Source organism: Ranitomeya imitator, chromosome 4 (assembly GCF_032444005.1).
Source record: "Ranitomeya imitator isolate aRanImi1 chromosome 4, aRanImi1.pri, whole genome shotgun sequence".
Classification (NCBI taxonomy): Eukaryota; Metazoa; Chordata; class Amphibia; order Anura; family Dendrobatidae; genus Ranitomeya; species Ranitomeya imitator.
Genome location: NC_091285.1, coordinates 432770522 through 432788701, shown reverse-complemented (window position 1 = coordinate 432788701; position 18180 = coordinate 432770522). Strand labels below are relative to the sequence as shown.

Genomic DNA, 18180 nt, shown 5'->3' with positions numbered 1-18180 from the left:
CGAGATCTCTTCGTGGATGAAGAGCTACTCCCTTTTTTTTCAGGTTTCCCCATCTCTCTGATGTCGCTTATCAGTAGAGGCTATGGCTAATGCTTCAGCCCTATAAAGTGGTTTGCCTGGTCCGATCCCAGGAACAGAAGATGATTTATTGGAAGTGTTAACCGTGCCTACAAATTCTGACAGGATACTCTAGAATGGGTTATTATGCATGTGTTTTTTTTTTTTCCTCTTTCAGCATCGAGATTTAAGCCCGTTCTTCACGGGGTTTTTAGTCGTCTGCGATGCCCCCCTCGTGCGCCGGCCTCTCTTCTTACTCTAGACCCCAGCTTCTGTGCGGCCTAGCTGTGATGCTCTGCTCCACCCCCTCACTCCTTCAATGTTGCGCAGGCTTTTCTCCCACCTGCCTCGGACAAACACACACCACCTCCTCCTTTTGTGGCATGGGAAACTGCGCTCTCTTCTGTCAAGAGGCCTGCCTCTTCCTCCCCACAGTCGCCATTTTCCCGCATCCAGACAGAGCATCACATGAGCCTCTCCAGCCAGCCTTCCTGACCCCTCCTCACCATAGAACCCTAGGATCATCTTGCGGGACCTCGGCTCTCCCATGAGTAAGCTCTGCTCTGCAGAATGATACCCTCCTCAGTATCATCCTCTTTTTCTGTCCCCTAACCTCCTGGCATTTGTTAGTGAGCCTGTCTTGCTTTTCTATGATGCTTAATTCTATAGGAGAGCATTCTCGTCCTCTGTCCTCTAGTATTCTTGTTAAACACTTTGTTTGTTCTTCATGTAAGTGCAGACTCCCTTCTCGTCAGTTTTCTCCCCTCTGTCTGGATTACAGCAATAGCAAACCCTCTGCCCTTAATTCCCAGGAGTCATCCACCGCTCCACGAGAGATTGCTCCCTTGTCCCAGTGTAGGCGTCTTCTCTTAAGCTGTTGCGGATCTATCCAAGGTGTGTCAGACACTGGTATCTGTGCTTGACAGATTGCCCATCCCTCCTACCGCCCATGCCAGCGGATCCCATAACCCTTCTGTACATTCTCCTTCAGATATCAGCAATGGCCATAATAGATTTAGACAGGAGATTCTCTCCAGTTTCTCTTCACTTCCCTTTGCCCCTGATCCCTCTGGATGGGTGGCATCTTCCGCGTCGTCCTCCCCAGATGTGCCAGCAGTACCAGAGTCAGACTCTGCTTCGGAATTCTGAAGCGGAGTCAGACCTGGATTCTGACCAGGCCTCTAATATGATACACATGGTGGAGAGTCTTATTGTACGGTCAACCAGACCCTTAATGTTAAGGATGCTCCATCGGAGCCCCCCAATGAGGGATTGTCCTTCAGATGGTCAAGTCAAATGCCTAGAGTTTTTACCCCCAAAAAAGAATTTAAAGGGGTCCTTTCAAGAGAGAGAGAAAATCCGTCCGGACTCTTCCAGAGAGGGAAGCAGCTGGGTGTTTTTTTTTCATTCGTTTGCCTCAGATTTTATGGAAAATTAGAAGTCTCTCAAACAGTAGACTCCCCTGTTTCCTGACTATACACCAACACAGTCCTCCCCCTTATGGATGGGGGCATTCCTTAAGGACCTCAATAACTGACTCAAGGAGCCAAGTTAGCCTTTGAAGTAGCTTGTTCCTCCTTATGCCCTGCCTTTGCCCCCACATTGGTGTTGAAGTCTATATCTGCCTGGGCTAAGCAACTATGTAAAGGAATCCTGGTATGAGCTGCACCTGATGAGTTAGCAAATCAGATCTCACAAGCGGGAAATATGTAGTGGCTGCCTCCTTGGACACCGCCTCCTGTGCATCTCAAGCATCCAGTAATATAGTGGCCATCCGCAGAACCATATAGCTAAAGGCGTGGAAGGCAAACTCGTCCTCCAAGATGTCTCTGACCTGTCTGCCTTTCCAGAGTTCACGACTGGTTTGGGAACAGGCTGGACAGATCATAACGGAGGCCACCAGTGGAAAATGTTCTCTTCTTTTTCAGGCTGAATCTCGGCACCCTCACACAGTGTAAATTTTGCGTGTTTATTTGGCAGTTTCCTCTATTCAGGAGATGCCTCGGCAGGAAAAAAGGCCCTCCTTTAAGCCAAGGCAGATACTCCAGGAGCAGCAGGTCTAGCAGATTATCTTCTGCTTGACACTTTTCGCCCAGGGAGGTGGGTAGTCGTCTCTTGTTCTACAGGGATGCCTGGCTCACTTCCATTAAGGACACCTGGTTCAGAGAAGTGGTATCATAAGGATACAAGATAAAGTTCATTTCACATTCCTGAGACAGTTTTTTTTCTAACCCCGCCCTCCCCACTCCCCCACCAAGGGATCCCTCTCTGGTTCCGGGTTTCTTCGCAGCCATCTCTTCGCTTCTCCGAGCAGTTGTGCTTCATCATTCCTGTCCCACCTCAGGAATATTTTACAGGTCTCTATTCCGTCTATTGAACTACAAAGAGCTTTGAACAGTTTGACCCATCCTAGATCTCAAGTTACTGTACAAAAGGGTCCATCGCCATCCTTTCAAAATGGAATCCCTTTGCTTGGTCATAGCTTCCATGGAATTTCAAGAGTTCCTGTGTTCGGTGGATATCCAAGACGCCTATCTCCATGTCCTGATTTTTCCGAGTCGTCAGAGATTCCTGTGCTTTGTGGTACGGCAGGACCACTTTCAATCCTCGCCCTACCATTTGGCCTGTCAACCTCGCCCAGGGATTTACAAAGATAATGGTGGACCTGCCTTACCTCGACTATATTCTCATCAAGGCCCCATCCTTCTCACTAGCCCAGGAAAGCCTGTCCATCACTCTCGACACCCTGTTTCGACTGGGCTGGATAGTCAACAGGTCAAAATCTTGTCTAGTCCCTACTCGGTGTCTGATTTTCCTGGGCATGCTTTTCAACACCCTTCATGCTAGGGTCTTTGTCCCTGGGGAAAAAAGCATATCTTCATTGGGGAATTTGCTCTCTTCAGGTCCCTACTCTCCATCCCTTCGTTCGGCTATGGTGGTTTTGGGCAGGATGGTGGCAGCTGCAGAAGCGATTCCCTTCACTCAGTTTTGCACCAGGCCCCTTCAACAGACCATCATGTCCCCATTGGAACAGGTCTGTTCTCTCCCTGGATTGTCCAGTCCGGAACTCATCCCGAATCAGAGCATCGCTAAACTGGTGACTGTCCTCCCCCCTCATTCGTTGGGGTCAGTCCTTCCTCCCTATCCACTGGCCGGTGATTGCAACGGATGCCAGTCTCCTCGGCTGGTGAGTTGTCTTCCGCAAGCTCACAGTCCAGATCGTTGGATGCCGGAAGAGTCTTCGCTTCCAGTCAACATTTTCTAGATCAGACCCATTTTTCTGTCTCTCCTCCAGTGGCATCATGACCTTCTCAGGGGCCTACCAGTTCGAGTTCAGACCGACAATGCTATGGTGGTGGCCTATGTCAACCATCAGGGAGGAAGTCTGAGTTGTCTGGCCGTGGCCGAAGTCTCCAAAATTCTTCTCTGGGAAGAGAACAAGGTTCCAGCAATATTGGCAGTGTACATCCTCTGAGTAGATAATTGGGCGGGCCGCCGACTTTCTCAGTCACGACGGTCTCTCGGTGGGAGAATGGTCTCTTCATCTGGACATCTTCCATCAGATTTGTCTCTGATAAGGCACTCTGGACGTGGATTTCATGGCATCCCAGATGAACAGAAAGGTCCTGCAGTTCGTCTCCCGGTCCTGCTATCCTCTTGCGGGAGCTTCAATGCTCTGGCGATACCCTGGTCTCGGTTCTCAATTCTTTACTGGTTTCCGCCACTTCCCCTTTTTCCCAGGCTGTTGAAGAAAATCTAAGCAGAAGGGTGCTGGTCATCCTTGTAGCACCAGATTGGCCCAAAAGGGATGGTATGCAGAAGTTGTCAGTCTGCTCTCAGACGCCACTTGGAGACTTCCGGACAGATCAGATGCTTTCTAAGGGTCCCATCTACCACGGGAATTCTCGGTCGCTTTATGTGGCTGTTGAAACAAACCGGTTCTAAGAGCATCCGGTTCTTAGACTGAGTGATTCGGACTGTGATCCAAGCTCGGAAGCCTGCATAGTCTCGAGTCTACTATTGGACTTGGAAAGCCTTCTTCTATTGGTGTGAGTCTAATCATGCCATGTCTATGGCCTTCTCTCTTCTATTCTAGCCTTCCTTCAAGCAGGATTAGATGCAGGGCTTGCTCTTAGCTCACTGAAGGGCCAATTCTTAGCATTATCTATTCTTTCCCAGAAGTAGTTAGCTTCACGCTCTCAGGTCCAAACCTTTATTCATTGAGTGGCTCATGTGGCGCCTCCGTATCGACCGCCAGTGGAGCTCTGGTACGTCAACCTGGTTCTGAAGCGGAGTTCATCCCTTGGAACTGCTCAGAGAGGTCTCATTGTCATTTTTGTCTTGGAAGTGTTTTTTCTTGTGGCCATTACTTCAATCAGTTGGGATTCGGAGCTGACTGCGCTTTCTTGTCTCCCCCTTCCTTATTCATCTGAGGATAAGGTGGGCTTGCTTCCTGTTCTCTCCTTTTTTCCCAAGGAAGACTAATCATTTCATCACAATGAGGACATCGTTCTCCCCTCCTTCTGTCCTTTTACGATTCATCTCCTGGAGCGTTCTCTGAACAGTTTGGACTTTGATAGGGCGATTTGCGTTTACCTTTCTAGGACTGCCCCTTTCAGTCGGATGGAATTATTTGTTGTCCCTGAGGGGGGTACTCATAGAGACCTTCCAGTATTCAAAGCTACAGTTGCTCGCTGGATCTTGGCGACTGTTTGGAGGTGTACTGGGTTAAGAACAGGACACCTCCCCCTGGGGGCAGCCGCCTTACAGCTTTGCAAAGCTTTGACATGGTCTTCTATTCACACATTCGCCAAGTTCTACGGGGGGTGCATACCTACTCTTCGTACGATGCCAGCTTAGGTTGGAGAAACTTGCAAGCGGTAGTAGCTAGTTTTCTGACCTGATAAGAGTTTGTGCCGTTTCCCTCCCAGGGACTGCTTTGGCACGTCCCGTGGTTTCCTGTGTTCCCCCAATGAAGCGATAGAGAAAACAGGATTTTTGGTTGCTCACCGTAAAATCTGTTTCTCGGAGCCCTATTTGGGGGTACACAGTACCCGCCTATGTTTGACAACTGTGTTGATTCTTTCTATTGTTAGTTTGGTATTGTTTTTTCCTTTACAGTCTTACTTTACATTTTGCTTCTCCTACTGCTTTCTCACTAACTGATTAACTTAGTGTCAGTTGGTGGGGTGTACACTGCTGCGGAGGAGCATAGTGTCAGCCTCCCAGTGGCAGCAGGCAGCATACACCCATGGTTTCCTGTGTCCTCAAAATGAAGGTTCCAAGAAAGATTTTACAGTGAGCAACCAAAAATCCTGTTTTTCCAATGAGCAATGCATAATTTACTGTTAAATCATGCTAAACATAATATTTCTGTATGGAGCTGAGCTAAAAGACTTGCAGGGCCCTGGTCCAGCTGCCATGTTAGTAATCCGTGGCTGCTGGACTAGAGCACTGCGAATCTTCTACTAACTGGCAGCCCATCACTGCTAAGAATTAGTAAACCTCATGTAGACGTTGTCACCATTTTTTAACATTTATTTTCTTCTGATAAAAAAAACTTTTTTTTTTTTTGTTTTTTTTAGGGGAGGTGGAGGTGAAAAAGCACAAAACAATTCTGGCACTTTTAATTTGTTTTAGGCTAGTTTCACATTTGTGGTTGAGTCCGCAAGCGCATGCTAACGCAGCGTTTTCTATCCGCATCAGCTTACGCATGGCTGGGAAGAAACACTGTGTTTGCATGCGTTTGTGCTTTTTATGCGCATGCATTCGATAGGAAAAGGATTTTCCAGGAGAATTTCCTTGACACAAGCCACTCCAAATGTGCGTGTCTCATGGGATTTCTTGTTTACTCAGAAAACGCATGCGTACGCAAACGTATGTCCTTGCGTTCCTATGCGTTCCCCTAGACTGTAATGCGTTGTTTTGACACACTCCTTCTGCAAGCGTCCGCATGCGTATGGCCTCAAAAATTGCAACATGGTGCGTTAACCGTGCCCCGCCGCACAACGCGAAACATCGCATGCGTAGTCAAACGCATGTACCTGCGTTCACAGTGTAAAAGATATGAAATCAAGACACTTGGACGTATGCGTCAGAAACTCTGCGGACACAACCGCAAATGTGAAACCGGCCTTTCTCTTTGTTCTTTTTACCATAGGGGTTAGCTGCTTCTATAGTTTGATTTTGACAGAAGCGGCAATACCAAAGGTTTCTTTTTTTTAAATTATTAGTGAAAAAAGACAGGTGATATTGAATTTTTATGTGATTTTTTTTTTTTTTTTGAATCCCCTTTAGAGACTTGGACCTGTGTTAATTTGTTCGCTTCTACTGTGTACTGGAATGCTGTAGTATTGCAGTACATGGCGTAAATCTGTCTCCTATGGGATTCAGCCTGGAAGTCACTAGGGCAGACTCCCAGCTATTGTGGTAACACAACGGCTGATGGGAGCTGGCGCACGTGAGCACTGTCCCGCATTACATTTAAATGCCGCTGTCCGAGATTGACAACGGCGTCCAAAGGGTTAAGTCACGGCCGGAGCTCTGCTGTTAAAAGCAGATGCCAGCTATTTAATATAGCTGCATGTGGAGGAACCTCCACTCTTGAGTCTCTTCACATATTGCAGACCGCTTCCTGTTTTAATGTGGGAGAGGGTTAAACTCATGTCCAGAATGTCTACCTAGAATGTCCAGCGCTAGTAATCATAAGCCACTTCTAGGTCACTGATCCTTGACTAGAGGATGCAAACAACGTGTGACTATCTGCACTCGCCATATTAGGTTGATGTTCGAAATCAAAAGTGCCCTAATAAGTATGTAACAACAATATCTGAAAACAATTTTTTTTTTCTTCTTTAACGTACACCTATTATGCGTGATCTGACTTGGAAAATTATTTATGTGAGACATAACACTATTGTCGCTGAAATTCTACAGCAGATAAATTAATGTGATACGTGACGTACATGATTTTTGGAAGTGTGTGCTTTTGCTACATATGTTTTTCACTTTTCCATTGAAACAGTATTTGGTAACTATTCTTTATCTTGTTTGCAAAGAAACACAATACAAGGTGGAACCTTTTGGATGCACCAGACAGCGCTTTATTTCCTTGGGACTTTAGATCCACCTATATCAGAAGTCCTCCCTTTTTCAACAGGCTGGTATGTAGAACTCCAATCTATCTAATGTATTTCTTGTGCTCACTTACAGTATATAGCACCAGCACTTTATAGACGTCATAATCACTGTGCCCATTGGGGCTAACAATCTAAACTCATCCCTTCCTCCCATTTAGGGAATAAAATGAGCTAAACACAAAGTACCTAAGGAAATGCACTACACTCATGCTACTTTGGCTCCTGTGATACGAGTGACAAACAGGGGAGTAACAAATGAAGAATGTCCTAAAGAGTACTTGGGAAAACTAGGGGATAGCTCATCATTTTGGTTACTGTCACCAGCTTTTTGCTGTATAATCTGAGAGCCGCATCCTGTAGGAATTGAGGCCTGTCTCCAGCGATGTTGTTTGCTGGTCTGCATGGTGTAATTTTGATACAATCCCCATTTAATTTGCTGCAGGTTTAGCAGTGCACAGAATATTGAGCTCTGCATAACCCCTGACCACATCATTGACACTATTCATTGACAGAAAGCTGCTAATCACTGTTGGCTTGGTTATTTATAGCAGTTGGCTAGGAGGCACAAGACACGTAGTCCTGTAGTGATAATCTCCTGCTCATAAAACACTGATTTTATTGAAACTGCAACACAGCCTAGTGACACATCAATGGAATCAGGATCTCTGCTATATATCATGCTGCTTTTAGATTATGTAACAAAGGGAATCTCTCGCTAGGTTTTTTTCTACCTTATCTGAGAGTAACATGATGTAGGCAGAGACCCTGAATCCAGCGATGTGTCCCTTAGTTTACTGGGTGCAGCAATTGTGAAACCGTTTTTAGGTTTAGCAATACAGCAGAGCTGAGAAAGCTAAACCCGCCAACACTACAGCTAACTCCACCTACACCAATTTGTATTGTCTATAGACAGAGAGCTTCCTTTCACAGGAGGGAGTGGAGTCGGACTAGCATATTACATGCTGCTGTAGTCCAGACAGTTATATTCACCAGATGATAAAAACTTCATTGTAAGTAACATCACTCAGTCTGAAATATGACAAATGTTGAAATCTGGATTTTAACTCCTACCTCATGCTGTCCTCGATTGCATAGCAAAAACCTGCTGACAGATTCCTATTAATAGACATAATTATTATTTATTATTATTATGGCGCTTTACATGTGAAAAGGGGTATACATAATAAAAAGAAACAATACAAGTCACAACTGGTACAGGAGGAGAGAGGACCTTGCCCATGAGGTCTCAGTCTACACTGAATGGGTGAGAATACAGTAGGTGAGGATAGAGCTGGTCATGCAGTGGTTTGGTCGATCGGTGGTTACTGCAGGTTGTAGGCTTGTCGGAAGAGGTAGGTCTTCAGGTTTTTTTTGAAGGTTTCGATGGTAGGTGAGAGTCTGATATGTTGAAGTAGAGAGTTCCAGAGTAGGAGGGAAGCACAGGAGAAATCTTGTATACGATTGTGGGAAGAGGAGATAAGAGGGGAATAGAGAAGGAGATCTTGTGAGGATCGGAGGTTGCATGCAGGAAAGTACCAGGAGACGAGGTCACAGATGTATGGAGGAGACAGGTTGTGGATGGCTTTGTATGTCATGGTTAGGGTCTTGAACTGGAGTCTTTGGGTAATGGGGAGCCAGTGCAGGGATTGACAGAGGGGAGAGGCCGGGGAATAGCGGGGGGACAGGTGGATTAGGGTAAGTTCACACAGGGCGTTTTTGCTGCATTTTTTTTTTATGCTAATTTTCAGCTGCTTTTTACTGTACCAGCAAAGCATATGAGATTTCAGAAATCTCATGCACACACTGTTTTTTTTTTTTTTGTGTGATCAGTATTTTTTGCTTTGCTGCGTTTTTTGGACATAGAGCATGTCACTTCTTTCAGCGTTTTTACTGCGTTTTTTCACTCATTGACTTGAATGGGTGTTGAAAAAAATGCAGCAAAAACGCAGGTATCATTATTTGCTGCATTTTTGCTGCTGAAAAGGACATTAGCATGGACAAAGAGAAAAAAAAAACGCACCAAATATGCAACAAAAACGGACCTAAACCTGCGTTTTTGACGCAGCTTCTTTCTGCCAAGAAGATCAGGTTTTGCTGCAGAAAAAAAAAGCAAAAAACCCCTGTGTGAACTTACCCTTAGTCGGGCAGCAGAGTTTAGAATAGATTGGAGGGGTGCAAGAGTGAATGAACAACACACCTCTGTAATCTACGTTCACAAGTAAACCTTTTTACATCAGAGGAGAAGTATAACAGAAACACGTGCACCACTTCTGCATTTTTCACCCATTCCTGGTTTTGGCTTACAAATAGTGATGTAAAATAAATGTAGTTTACATTCTGATAAATATTTATTGTAAATAACATCTTTCCAATCTGTCAATTTTTAGGAAAAAGCCCCAGCACCTCTGCCAGCAATTGAACGAGCCCATGTATTGCTTTATTTAGGGGATTCCATCACTACTGACCACATTTCACCTGCTGGAAGCATTTCTCGTACAAGTCCTGCTGCCAAGTACTTGATTCAGAAAAAGTATGCCATCTTCAGTAAACATTCTTCATGGTACCACTGATGTTGCCATTTCGGCACTCTATTCTGTTTTCAGCCTCTCCGTTTTAGTGTATTTTTTTTCCACCCCACTTTAGCTTAGCGCCAAGGGAGTTCAACTCCTATGGGGCCCGCAGAGGCAATGATGCTGTGATGACTAGAGGAACATTTGCGAACATGAAACTTTTTAACAAGCTTGTTGGAAAAACCGGGCCAAAAACCATTTATTTTCCATCAGGACAGATGGTGAGTAATAAAAAAAAAAAAAAACTGAGAATGTGACTGTTTCAAAGTAAGGGGAAACATCACTTAGCTCATGTGTACATTACATCTGTCACAGTTGGCATATAACCCTGGAAATACTTCTGCTTGTCCATCCAAGGAAAACTTTGGGGTCTATCTATGACCCTTATAAGATCTTTACCAATGTAATTTTCTTAAAAATAGATTTAGTCCAGATCAGTTACCGGAGAGACTTTTTAGACTTCATCATAATATCTAAGGAAGTATAAACAAAGTGTGTCAGTCTCTGCATTATGTCCACTGGGACTTTAATAAGCTGATTGGGGCTTTAATTAAGACTGATCATTAAAAATTAAATAAGGCAACCCCATAACTTCCCATGAAAATTTTAAGTTAAACAATTTTGGAAGCTATGCCTTTACTGATATCTGTGCATGTTAAAGTGTTGGAATATAGTATATAATATATATAATAAAATAGATTCTCTAACAACCCATAATATAAAATAATAATTTTGTTTGGTGAATGATAGAATTAGTTTAATACAACTTTCTGCCATTATAAAATAACAAAACAAAAAAAACAACTTAAAATTGAATACTATTTTGGATGTATGTAAAAATGACTTCTAATATTTGTACATGTAATGTACAAAGCTGTTGAATTGCAGATATAACCAATATTTTTCCCCTCACCGATGACAGCACCTGAGAGTGGGATCCGCCTCCTCGATCATGGACAGGAAGCTAAGAGCACGAAATAAAGACCATTCCCGTTTTCTCCTTCAGTATGGTTTCCTGTACTTTTGGATGTAGGAGTCTAGATATCACATCTGGTGCAATCGTGAATCATAGCAATCATTTAGCAACCTCTAGTAAGCATGGCAGTGAGAACAGTCAGTTGTTCGCTGAAAGCTAACATCTGTTTGGGAGAATCTAGATTTAATGCTTCAGTTTAATACATAAAAAGAGGCTGACGGCACTCACTTGTTGGGGCACCTGTTCCAAGTCCAGGGAACCTTCCTGGATATTCCAAGCAATCAAACAGATGAACAGCGCTCCATCCAGCGCTAGTATTTTAAAAAGAATTTATTCTGCCACAGTGAAGCAACGTTTCGACCACCAACAGGTCTTTTCAAGCATACAGTACTGTGTATAAGACCAGCTTAAATAGTGTGAATGCTACGCAGTGCACCAATCACCATCAAGCCAAGCCCACAATAAAATACTCACAAAACATAACGTATAACAAACATCAGATACATGTGCGAGACATTGATTGCACATGTATCTGATGTTTGTTATATGTTATGTTTTGTGAGTGTTTTATTGTGGGCTTGGCTTGATGGTGATTGGTGCACTGCGTTGCATTCACACTGTTTAAGCTGGTCCTATACACTGTACTGTATGCTTGAAAAAGACCTGTTGGTGGTTGAAACGTTGCTTGACTGTGGCAGAATAAATTCTTTTTAAAATACTACATGTGGATGGAGCTTTGTTCATCTGTTTTAATGCTTCAGTATGTCTGGCCTGATGCCTGGGACCTGGCGTTTCTCGCAAATCCTGCAGCCTTTCAGCCTTTTGGTTAAAATGCCTGTCACAACAGGAGCCTTTGTTTGAATCTCACTAGTTTGTAATGCTGCCTCATTTCTGACCTTGTGTCTTGGGCCCGGCCGCCTCGTGTCTTGGGCCCGGCCGCCTCGTGTCTTGGGCCCGGCCGCCTCGTGTCTTGGGCCCGGCCGCCTCGTGTCTTGGGCCCGGTCTGTGGTGATTTTATTAAATAACAAGGAGAGGCCTTAATAAAATACAGTCCTGAGTGTTACTGGTGAGTCCAGATTTTCTGTCCATCCCTCATTCATGGATAGCATATTGAACTGGTCCGCATTTAACATCTATGTCCCAGTTTGTCCTCTTTTGTTGGAGGTGTAAATGGCTAATCAGAATGAAACCATTGTAAGTCCAGTGTCTGAAGTCTCAGAATGTACTGGTTGAGTTTGAGCTCTGCAAAATATCTACAGCCCAGTTATCCTTCTAGTTGAAGTTGTTCATGGTTGTGATAAGCCAAATGAAATCATTGTAAGTTCATTTACTCTTGGGGGTCTGGAGTCATAACTTAGACTTTGGCATTTAAATTAGTCAATCATTTAGGTTCCAGGTTATCCTTGTAGTGGGATTTGTAGCTTGGGTATGGCTAAGCTGAACAAAACCAGTCCAGTTCATCCTCCCGGTCTGGTGTCCTAAGAAACTGCTAAGCATTCAAGTTGATAAACATCTACATTTCAGTTTGCCTTTCTAGTTGGAGGTGAAACATGGGTACATAACTGCGCTAAGCTTAATAAAACCATCACAAGTCCAGTTAAGGCTCCTAGTTGAAATTACAAAATGACCTTGTGGACGCTAAGTGATTAAACTCTCAATGCCTCAATTTACACTACTGGTTTGGAGTGGTAAAATTATTATTTATTGTGCCAAAGCCCAACGGCACTACACCGGTTTGCCCTCATTGATTTGTGAGTCGGAGTCGCTGGTATAGGGGCTATTAACCCAACAATTGCCCCAACCTACCCTCTAGGTATGGAGTGGTCAGATAAAGTTGATTGTGGCAAGTTGGGTGGCACTATACCAGGCTGCACTCCTAATGGAGATGAAAGCTGGACTTGCCAGTATGGGGCTGATAAACCATCAATATCCCAGTCTATCTTCCTAATTGGAGTTGCACGACAGACATGAAATATTTTCACCAGATCTGGTATAATCAAGACCAGTGTATCCTCCTGGTTGAAGTCGGAAATTGGTGGAAAATAATGAAACTGGTAGACTCCTTTGGCGAAGGAGGAACATCTTCGCTAGTCAAGATGAATGACTTTGCTTTGAGATAGTTCTGATTATTACTCAAAAACATGATGAGGTGGTCATAAGGTACATGGTTGCATTGAAAGGATTCTAATACCCTTGTTTAAGACAATCTGAGCTTTGACCAATACCATATGCGGTTTATATCTTTCTGACAGAATTGCTTCCTCATGGGGAAAAAAGTGCTCCACCATAGAGGTGATATTGGTATCCCATGGGTTTTTTTTTAGATTATTTTTTGAGCAAAAAGACTTTTGCATTTAGCTATTTTCAACTAACCATATTCATGGTTGGATTGTATTGGCATTCATTTAAGTTGCAGACTTGATGACATTATAGATAATGGGATAAGTTCTAACATCCCTAAAGGTACCGTCACACTAAGCGACGCTGCAGCGATACCGACAACGATCCGGATCGCTGCAGCGTCGCTGTTTGGTCGCTGGAGAGCTGTCACACAGACAGCTCTCCAGCGACCAACTATGCCGGTAACCAGGGTAAACATCGGGTTACTAAGCGCAGGGCCGCGCTTAGTAACCCGATGTTTACCCTGGTTACCAGCGTAAAAGTATTAAAAAAAAAAAAACACTACATACTTACCTTCCGCTGTCTGTCCCTCGGCGCTCTGCTTCTCTGCCCTGTGTAAGCACAGTGGCCGGAAAGCAGAGCGGTGACGTCCGACGTTAGTGTGAAAGTAGCCTTAGAAGACTCCTGTGTGAAGCTAATCTCTTATAATAATAATAATAATAATAATAATAATTTTTATTTATATAGCGCCAACATATTCCGCAGCGCTTTACAAATTATAGAGGGGACTTGTACATACAATAGACATTACAGCATAACAGAAATACAGTTCAAAACAGATCTCTTAGCAAGAAGTCCCCGTAAAGTCCCACATTTGTTCTGAAGCGGATACATTTTGCCAAAGAATACATCATCTGGCCTTAAAGAGAAATGGAGAAACATTTTTTTGTGGTCTGATGAAAATAAAATTGTTCTGTTTGGGTCCAAGGGCTGCAAACAGTTTGTCAGACCGACCCCCAAACTCTGCATTAAGCCACAGTACAAATGAAGACAGTGAAGCATGGTGGTGTAAGCACCATGATATGGGCATGTTTCTCTTACTATGGTGCCGGACTTATTTACCACATACCAGAAAGCATTGACTAGTTTGCATATATTAGCCTACTTGAAGAGGTCATGTTGCCTTAAGGTACCGTCACACATAACAATATCGTTAACGATATCGTTGCTTTTTGTGACGTAGCAACGATAACGTTAACGAAATCGTTATGCGTGACAGCGACCAACGATCAGGCCCCTGCTGGGAGATCGTTGGTCGCTGGGGAATGATCAGGACTTTATTTTGTCGCTGGATCACCCACTGATATCGCTGAATCGGCGTGTGTGACGCCGATTCAGCGATGTCTTCACTAGTAACCAGGGTAAACATTGGGTTACTAAGCGCAGGGCCGCACTTAGTAACCCGATGTTTACCCTAGTTACCATTGTAAAAGTTAAAAAAAAAACACTACATACTTTCCTGTCACGTCCTTCAGCGTCAGCTTCCCTGCGTCCACCAGTGTCAGCGCCGGCCGGCCGTAAAGCAGAGCACAGCGGTGACGGCCAGCGCTTACACAGTGCAGGAAAGCTGACGCTGGGGGACGCGACAGGAATGTAAGTATGTAGTGTTTTTTGTTTTTTTTTTACTTTTACAATGGTAACCAGAGTAAATATCGGGTTACTAAGCGCGGCCCTGCACTTAGTAACCCGATGTTTACCCTGGTTACCCGGGGACTTCGGCATCGTTGGTCGCTGGAGAGAGCTGTCTGTGTGACAGCTCTCCAGCGACCACACAACGACTTACCAACGATCACGGCCAGGTCGTATCGCTGGTCGTGATCGTTGGTAAATCGTTAAGTGTAACGGTACCTTTACGCTGAAGAGGATACGTCCTTGAAATGGGTGTTTCAACAAGATAACGACCCTAAACACACCAGTAAACGAGCAAAATCTTGGTTCCAGTCTAACATAATTGAGGTTATGGAGTGGCCAATCCCCGGACCTTAATCCGATAGAACAATTGTAGGGTGACATTAAAAAATGCCGTTTCTGAGGCAAAGCCAACAAATGCCAAAAAATTGTGGAATGTAGTCCAAGCATCCTGGGCTGGAATAACAGGTGACAGGGGCTAGAAGCTGGTTGGTTCTATGCAACATGGATGTGAAGCAGTTCTAAAAAAAAACTGTAGGTATACAACTAAATATTAGGTCAGTGATTCACAGGAATGCTAAATCCACAAAAATATAGTTTATATTGTGAGTCTGTAAAGGTAAATACAGGCACTTTTTTTTTTTTTTTTTTTTTTTAACAGCCCAATGTTCATTTTTTGTTTTCTGTAAAGTACCATAGTTGAAAATTATATACGATTCTCTTCATGTTTGGAATTAGAAAACAGGGTGCAGTGTTCTCAATGCATTGAAGTAAAAACTAGTGTAAAGATTTTGTGATTTAACTCCTGTTTATGAACACTATTATTTTGAACTGTACATAATATGGTGACTACGTGTTTCCCCCAGTAGAGGGAACATGGACGCTTACATCATATTAGTTATTGAGTTCAGTGAATGGCAGTACTCTGTTTTAATTGTGTGAGTGTTGAGTGGACTTGGGGTGGGTGGTTTATCGTGAAAGTGCCTACAGAATTGTGGACTTGAACTGGACCACATATATCCTTGTCTCGAAGGAGATTGATGTGGAGATTTGACTGTCCCCTACTATGAAATTTTCCCCCAGCTAGATGAAACCTGTAAAATCAGAATCTGCTTTCTAAAGACTCTGAGGTCATTGAGAATTAAACGTGTTCCTTTTTTTTTTCCGTAGATGGATGTATTTGAAGCAGCAGACATGTATCAGAGAGCTGATATCCCACTGATTATTTTAGCTGGGAAAAAATATGGATCAGGTAACTCAAGAGACTGGGCAGCCAAGGGACCTTTACTGCTGGTATGTTTTTGCTCCTCTATACTTTCAAATATCCTCATTTTCTATATTGCCAAGACTAGTATTTAGTGTGTGAATCTAGAATATCCCAGGAAAAGTCTGAAATTGCAACTTATTTATTTTAACTTGTTTATTAAGGTTGAATCGGGGAAATTTTCAAACATCTCAGGGATACAGACTCTTATTAGGGTTCTCAGTGACAACAGTGCATAGGCTAATTATTGGGGAAAGGCAGAAAGTAAAAAGTAGAAACATTGTATTATTCATTTTTTGCTTTGACTAATAACTCGAAAATATCTTGCATTTTAGATATGGCTTTAGCAGAGGCGATTGCCCTTGACTTATTTTGGATAGCTATTGTCCACTATGCAGCTGATATAAAGTGGGACACCAGTTTACTATATTTTAGAGGCGACCTAGTAGGTGTGTGTTTAATAAGGCAAAATATGGAGATGCACAAATATTTTATGTAAAGTTTGGAGATATTTTGTATTTGTTTTTTCTCACCAGCTGCGGGAAAGTTAAGTGAAGAAATAAATGGAATCAATGGATTTGCTGAAAATGTTTGAACATTGTCTGCGAATTTACGTTTTACTTTCATACTCTCCATAAACATTCATCATTCTTTCATGACTGTCTGCCAACAGGGTGTCCGAGCTGTGATAGCTGAAAGTTATGAGAATATTCATAAGGATCAGTTAGTGGGAATTGGAATCACACCTCTTCAGTTTCTTCCTGGAGAAAATGCAGAAACTCTTGGCCTTTCTGGAAAAGAGCAGTATTCTATATCTATTCCTGCCAATCTAGTACCTGGAGAGAGTCTGAAAGTCAAGGTAGGATTTAGTTGTACATTGCATGCTGGTTATTGTACAATTCACTAACATAGTGCTTAAGCTGGGCAGCGTTATGGCTCCAAAACGCTGAGGCTCCACCTCTCGTGTCTCCCCTTTTCCCCATAGTTTGTAAGCTTGCGAGCAGGGCCCTCACTCCTCCTGGTATCTGTTTTGAACTGTCATTTCTGTTATGCTGTAATGTCTATTGTCTGTACAAGTCCCCTCTATAATTTGTAAAGCGCTGCAGAATATGTTGGCGCTATATAAATAAAAATTATTATTATTATTATTATTATATATTCCATTTAACATAGTAACATAGTTAGTAAGGCCGAAAAAAGACATTTGTCCATCCAGTTCAGCCTATATTCCATCATAATAAATCCCCAGATCTACGTCCTTCTACAGAACCTAATTGTATGATACAATATTGTTCTGCTCCAGGAAGACATCCATGCCTCTCTTGAACCCCTCGACTGAGTTCGCCATCACCACCTCCTCAGGCAAGCAATTCCAGATTCTCACTGCCCTAACAGTAAAGAATCCTCTTCTATGTTGGTGGAAAAACTTTCTCTCCTCCAGACGCAAAGAATGCCCCCTTGTGCCCGTCACCTTCCTTGGTATAAACAGATCCTCAGCGAGATATTTGTATTGTCCCCTTATATACTTATACATGGTTATTAGATCGCCCCTCAGTCGTCTTTTTTCTAGACTAAATAATCCTAATTTCGCTAATCTATCTGGGTATTGTAGTTCTCCCATCCCCTTTATTAATTTTGTTGCCCTCCTTTGTACTCTCTCTAGTTCCATTATATCCTTCCTGAGCACCGGTGCCCAAAACTGGACACAGTACTCCATGTGCGGTCTAACTAGGGATTTGTACAGAGGCAGTGTAATGCTCTCATCATGTGTATCCAGACCTCTTTTAATGCACCCCATGATCCTGTTTGCCTTGGCAGCTGCTGCCTGGCACTGGCTGCTCCAGGTAAGTTTATCATTAACTAGGATCCCCAAGTCCTTCTCCCTGTCAGATTTACCCAGAGGTTTCCCGTTCAGTGTGTAATGGTGATATTGATTCCTTCTTCCCATGTGTATAACCTTACATTTATCATTGTTAAACCTCATCTGCCACATTTCAGCCCAAGTTTCCAACTTATCCAGATCCATCTGTAGCAGAATACTATCTTCTCTTGTATTAACTGCTTTACATAGTTTTGTATCATCTGCAAATATCGATATTTTACTGTGTAAACCTTCTACCAGATCATTAATGAATATGTTGAAGAGAACAGGTCCCAATACTGACCCCTGCGGTACCCCACTGGTCACAGCGACCCAGTTAGACTATACCATTTATAACCACCCTCTGCTTTCTATCACTAAGCCAGTTACTAACCCATTTACACACATTTTCCCCCAGGCCAAGCATTCTCATTTTGTGTACCAACCTCTTGTGCGGCACGGTATCAAACGCTTTGGAAAAATCGAGATATACCACGTCCAAT

At 43.3% G+C, this 18180-nt stretch overlaps 1 protein-coding gene across 1 annotated transcript in view; it reads left to right on the top strand.

Moving 5' to 3' along the window:
- Nucleotides 1–18180, top strand: part of IREB2 (iron responsive element binding protein 2) — a 106237-nt gene that overhangs the window by 73015 nt on the left and 15042 nt on the right. Inside the window, exons 18-22 of the mRNA XM_069765561.1 lie at nucleotides 7116–7220; nucleotides 9584–9726; nucleotides 9840–9987; nucleotides 15723–15845; nucleotides 16490–16675. Of these exons, the coding sequence (XP_069621662.1) occupies nucleotides 7116–7220; nucleotides 9584–9726; nucleotides 9840–9987; nucleotides 15723–15845; nucleotides 16490–16675 (705 nt within the window). The remainder of the gene's footprint in view (nucleotides 1–7115; nucleotides 7221–9583; nucleotides 9727–9839; nucleotides 9988–15722; nucleotides 15846–16489; nucleotides 16676–18180) is intronic.